The sequence below is a fragment of the Haliaeetus leucocephalus genome, unplaced genomic scaffold (assembly GCF_000737465.1).
Source record: "Haliaeetus leucocephalus isolate CR32 unplaced genomic scaffold, Haliaeetus_leucocephalus-4.0 Scaffold257, whole genome shotgun sequence".
Lineage (NCBI taxonomy): Eukaryota > Metazoa > Chordata > Aves > Accipitriformes > Accipitridae > Haliaeetus > Haliaeetus leucocephalus.
In genome coordinates, this window is record NW_010972693.1 from 17,566 (window position 1) to 22,648 (window position 5,083).

Genomic DNA, 5,083 nt, shown 5'->3' on the forward strand with positions numbered 1-5,083 from the left:
ATGGGGCAGGGGGTGGGGGCAGCCATAGGGGGGCATGGGGCAAGGCAGGGGTGCCTGGGGGGAGATGGGGTGCTGTGGGGCAACAGGAGATGCCATGGGGCAGCAGAGGGATGCCGTGGGGCAGCGGAGGGATGCCGTGGGGATGCCACAGAACAGTGGGGTGTGCAGTGGGGCAGCACAGGGATGCTGTGGGGCAGCACGCAGAACCCGTGGGGCAGCGTAGGGAATCTGTGGGGCAAGACGAGGATGCTGCGGAGCGGCAGGAGGCAGCACAGGGACGTTGTGGGGCAGCGTGGGGACGTTGTGGGGCAGCGAGGGGATGCTGCGGGGCAGGGCCCACCTGTGACAAGGCACTTGCTGGCGTCGCCGGCGGGCACAGCGTGGATGCGGAAGGGGGAGCAGGGGATCTCGTCCCCCCCATACTTGATGGTGATGGTGTAGCGCCCCGGCAGGTCGGGGACGTAGGAGACCGTGTAGGTGCCGTCCCCGTTGTCCCGGATCGCCGCCTTCTTGGGCTGCCCCTCGGGGTCCTGTGGGCAGCACCCAGCTCAGCACCCCATTAAATGGGCGTAACGGGGCCGGATGGGGCTCAACACCCCATGGCATGGGTGTCAGAGCACTGTGAGGGTCTCGGCACCCCATGGTATGGGTGACAGAGTGGCACCTGTGCGCCATGAGGGGCTCAGCACCCCATTGCTTGGGTGCCAGGGGCTCAGCACCCCACTGCATGGGTGCCAGGGGCTCAGTACTCTGTTGCATAGGTGCCAGGGCACCATATATAGCTCAGCACCCAATGGCGTGGGTGCTAGGGCAGCACCAATGCACCATGTGGGTCTCAGCACCCAATGGCATGGGTGCCAGGGCAACATACGGGGCTCAGCACCCAATGGCATGGGTGCCAGGGCAACATACGGGGCTCAGCACCCAATGGCATGGGTGCCAGGGCAACATACGGGGCTCAGCACCCAATGGCATGGGTGCCAGGGCAACATACGGGGCTCAGCACCCAATGGCATGGGTGCCAGGGCACCCTGCAGACACCACAAGGACCCCAGTGCCCCACGGCATGGGTGCAAAAGCACCACATGGGTGATCAGCACCCCTCACCACGTGTGCCAGCACCCCATCACCTCCTGAGGGTCAGCCCGGTCCCCCAGGACCCCTGGGTGCTCACCAGGATCTGGACGGTAAGCAGCCCCTCGCCGGCGTCACGGGCGTCGATGGTGAACTCCACGGGCAGGCTGGCGGGGATGCCGCTGGTGCTCAGCCCCGGCCCACTGGCGCGCACCTTGCTGGCATCGTGGGCGGGCAGCACCTTGATCTTGAAGGGGCTGTGGGTGGGCATGGTGGTCAGCAGGGCGGTGGGACACCCCTGGCTGTGGTGGGGGTGTCCCACCCCACCCCAGGGTGGTGGTCCTCACCTGCGTGGCACCTCCTGGTCAGCGTATTTGACCGCCACGGTGTAGGGCCCATCGGTGGCCGGGGTGTAGTTGACCTTGTGGGTGCCGTCACCATTGTCACGTACTTCCACAGGCTCTGCCAGACCTGCAGGCAGCAGCCATCAGTGGGGCAGGGCGCCCCGTGGGGCAGGGCGTCCCTGGGCAGGATGCCCCATGGGGCAGGAGACCCTACAGAGCAGGGCATCCATGGGCAGAGTAACCATGGGGCAGGGCACTCCGTAGAGGAGGATGTGCCATGGGGCAGGACACCCTATGGAGCAGGACCTCCATGGGCAGGGCACCCCATGGAGGAGGGCATCCATGGGGTTTGACACCCTATGGAGCAGGACACCCTATGGGGCAGAGCACTCCATAGAGGAGGATGTGCCATGGGACAGGGCACCCCATGGAGCAGGACACCCCATGAGACATGGCCCCTCCTCCATCCATGCCCCCTCCCTCTTCCCCACTGCGTGTCCCCACATACCGGAGGGTCCCAGCAGCGTGACCTCGAGGGGTGCCAGCCCCGCCGCACTGCAGTCCACGGTGAAGGTCTGGGGCACCCGGGCCCTGACGCTGGGGCCCAGCCCCGGACCCGAACACTTCACCTTGCTGGGGTCCACCACATCCTTCACTGGCACCCGGAAGGGGCTCCCTGCGGCAGCGGGCAGGGGTCAGCGCGGGCAGGGGGGCAGCGTGGCCATGGGGTCAGCATGGGCACAGCGCGGGCACGGGCACACTGCAGGGACAGCATGGCCATGGGGTCAATGTGGCCATGGGGTCAATGTGGGTACAGGGAGAGCATGTCCATGGGGTCAGCATATCCATGAGGTCAATGTGGCCATGGGGTCAACATGGCCATGGGGTTAACGTGGGCAAGGGCTCAGTATGGGCACAGCATGGGGTCAACCTGGGCATGGGGACAGCGTGCCTATGGGGTCAGCGTGTCCATGGGGTTAACGTGGGCAAGGGCTCAGTATGGGCACAGCATGGGGACAGCGTGCCTATGGGGTCAGCGTGTCCATGGGCACAGCGCGGGCACGGGCACACTGCAGGGACAGCATGGCCATGGGGTCAATGTGCCCATGGGGACACCAAAGCCATGGCCATGGGGATGGCACAGGCATGTGATCAGTGTGGGCATAGGGTCAGCATGGCCATGGGGCCAGACCATGGGTGGGGTCAGCATGGGCTTGCGGTCAGCACAAGATGGACATGGGGTCAGCACAGCCATGGGGTCACTGAGGGGTCGGACATGGGGTTAGCACAAGAACCTCCACCTGCCAGCACCCAGGAACCCATCTCCACCCCACAGCCACCCTGGTGGGTACCACAGCCCCCCAGCTGCCCCAGACCACCCCCCAGCCCCCAGCCCCACCACGCACCAGGGATGGGGTGGCCACCGAAGGTGATGTTGACATCGTAGTCCCCAGGCGTGAATGGGATGTACTCCACTGTGCAGCTCCCGTCTTTGTTGTCCTTGCAGGACATCTTGGCCTCGGAGGGACCCTCAATGGCCAGGCCCAGCCCCCCAGTGCCCGCACCCCTGGGGACATGGCACCACTCAGGGACGATGCCAGGGGTGGGCTGGCTTTTGGGGTAGGGGTGGCACGTCCATGGTGGGGGCCAGGGGGGCCACTTCCACGGTGGGGAGCTAAAGGTGCCACCTCCATGGCAGGCAGATGGAGGTGCCATGTTGGTGGCAGTGGAGTGGAGGTGCCACATCCATGGCAGGGGGACAGAGATGCCACACTGGTGGTATGGGGCTGGAGATGCCACCTCCATGGCAAGCAGATGGAGGTGCCACGTTGGTGGCAGTGGGGCGGAGGTGCCACATCAGTGGCAGCAGCTGGAGGTGCCGTATTGGTGGCAAGGGAACAGTAGTGCCACGTCTACAGCAGGAGGGCATCAGTATCATGATGGCAGCAGACAGATGGAGGTTCTACCTCCATGGCAGGGGGTGGAGATGCCACGTTGGTGGCAAGAGATGGAGGTGCCACATCCAATGCAAGAAGATGGAGGTGCCACATCCAATGCAAGAAGATGGAGGTGGCACATCCACCGCAGGGGATGGTGGTGCCAGGTTGGTGGCATGGGACAGAGGTGGCACATCCATGGCCAGGGATGGAGGTGGCACATCCAATGGAAGAGGACAGAGGTGACAGAGGTGACAGATCCATGGGAGGGGCTGGAGGTGGTGGGTTGGTGGCAGGGGTGGGAGGTGGCTGGGGGTCCGATGCTCACCTGGTCTCCACGGTGAAGCGGTTGGCCTTGCCGACGAGGCCGCCCTCCAGGCCGGGCCCATGCGCCCGCACGCGGCTGGGGTCGCAGCCCTCCGCCACCCCCACGCGGAAGGGGCTCTTGGGGACCGCCACCTCGTCGTAGGTCACCTCCACCCGGTGCATGCCTGGGGACGCGGGGACACGCCGTCATCCCCCTCCCACCACGGTGGGGGTGGGGTCTCAGGAGGTTTGGGAGTCCCTTGAGGGGGTCTGGGGGTCCCTGGTGGGGGTTTACGGAGGTCTCAGGGGTCTTGGGGGTCCCTAGGTGGGGTTTTGGGGGGGGTTGTGGGTCCCTGGTTGGGGTTTTGGGGGGTCTCAGGGGGTTTGGGGGTCCCTGGCTGGGGGAACCGGGGGGTCCCTGGCCAAGGGGATGAGTGGTCCCTGGTTATGGGGATCCAGGGGGGATGTCTCCGGCCAGGGCAGATCAGGAGGGTCCCCACTTGGATGTGGTTTGGGGGGGGTCCCTCTCTGGGGGTCCCCACCTGGGAGACGGAGGATGTCTGGCTGGGATGTGGGGTCCCCAGGGGGGTGTTGGGGACCCGGGGGGGGCTCAGGGTCCCCTGGGGGTTTTGGGGTCACTGGGGGTCCCTCACCATCCTCGTAGGGGGTGTAGTCCACGCGGTAGGTCCCATCGCCATGGTCGGTAACGTAGGTGTCGGTCTTGGCGCCCGAGGGGTTGACCACCCGGGCCTTGACGTGGGGCCCCCCCGTCTTGGTGAGCGCCCGGGCATCCACCGTGAAGTCAGTGCCCACCTCCCGCAGCACCCCTGCGGAACGGCACCCTCAGCACCCGCTCGGCACCCCCGACGAGGTGCCCACCCTGAGTGGGGGTCCTGCCCACTGACAGCCCCCCTCCCCCTCTTGGGGGTCTCCAGCCCCTCTCCCTGCTGCGCCCCACAGCTACGTGGGAGGGGTTGCCCAGGGGAGGCCCCCCTAAGAGGGGGTGCCTGTGGGGATGCCCCATAGACCTCTGCGTAAAGAGGGGGGCAACGGTGGCCATGGGGAGGAGATGCCCACAGGGAGGACATGCCCATGTTAGGGGCGTTTGCCCACGGGGAGAAGGAGTCCATAGGGTGGCCAGGCATCCTCCTCATGAGACGGGGTGTCCATGGGGACAAGGTGTCCACAGGCATAGGATGCCCATGGGGAGGAGGTGCCCATGGGGAGAAGATGTCCACAGGGTTGGGATGCCCATGGGGATGCCCATGCAAAGGGGGAGGTTCCCATGGAGAGGAGATGCCCACTGGAGTGCCCAGGAGGTCCTCGCCATGAGAGGGGTTATCTATGAAGAGGAGGTGCCCACAGGGATGGGATGCCCATGAGGGTGCTCATGAGGAGGAGATGCCCATAGTGATGTCCATG

General features: G+C 65.8%; 1 protein-coding gene across 1 annotated transcript in view; it reads right to left on the reverse strand.

Moving 5' to 3' along the window:
• Nucleotides 1-5,083, reverse strand: part of LOC104832551 (filamin-C-like) — a 32,507-nt gene that overhangs the window by 15,351 nt on the left and 12,073 nt on the right. Inside the window, exons 16-22 of the mRNA XM_010568793.1 lie at nucleotides 4,315-4,488; nucleotides 3,684-3,846; nucleotides 2,825-2,985; nucleotides 1,927-2,094; nucleotides 1,422-1,545; nucleotides 1,175-1,331; nucleotides 341-530 (exon numbers count right to left, since the gene is read on the reverse strand). Of these exons, the coding sequence (XP_010567095.1) occupies nucleotides 341-530; nucleotides 1,175-1,331; nucleotides 1,422-1,545; nucleotides 1,927-2,094; nucleotides 2,825-2,985; nucleotides 3,684-3,846; nucleotides 4,315-4,488 (1,137 nt within the window). The remainder of the gene's footprint in view (nucleotides 1-340; nucleotides 531-1,174; nucleotides 1,332-1,421; nucleotides 1,546-1,926; nucleotides 2,095-2,824; nucleotides 2,986-3,683; nucleotides 3,847-4,314; nucleotides 4,489-5,083) is intronic.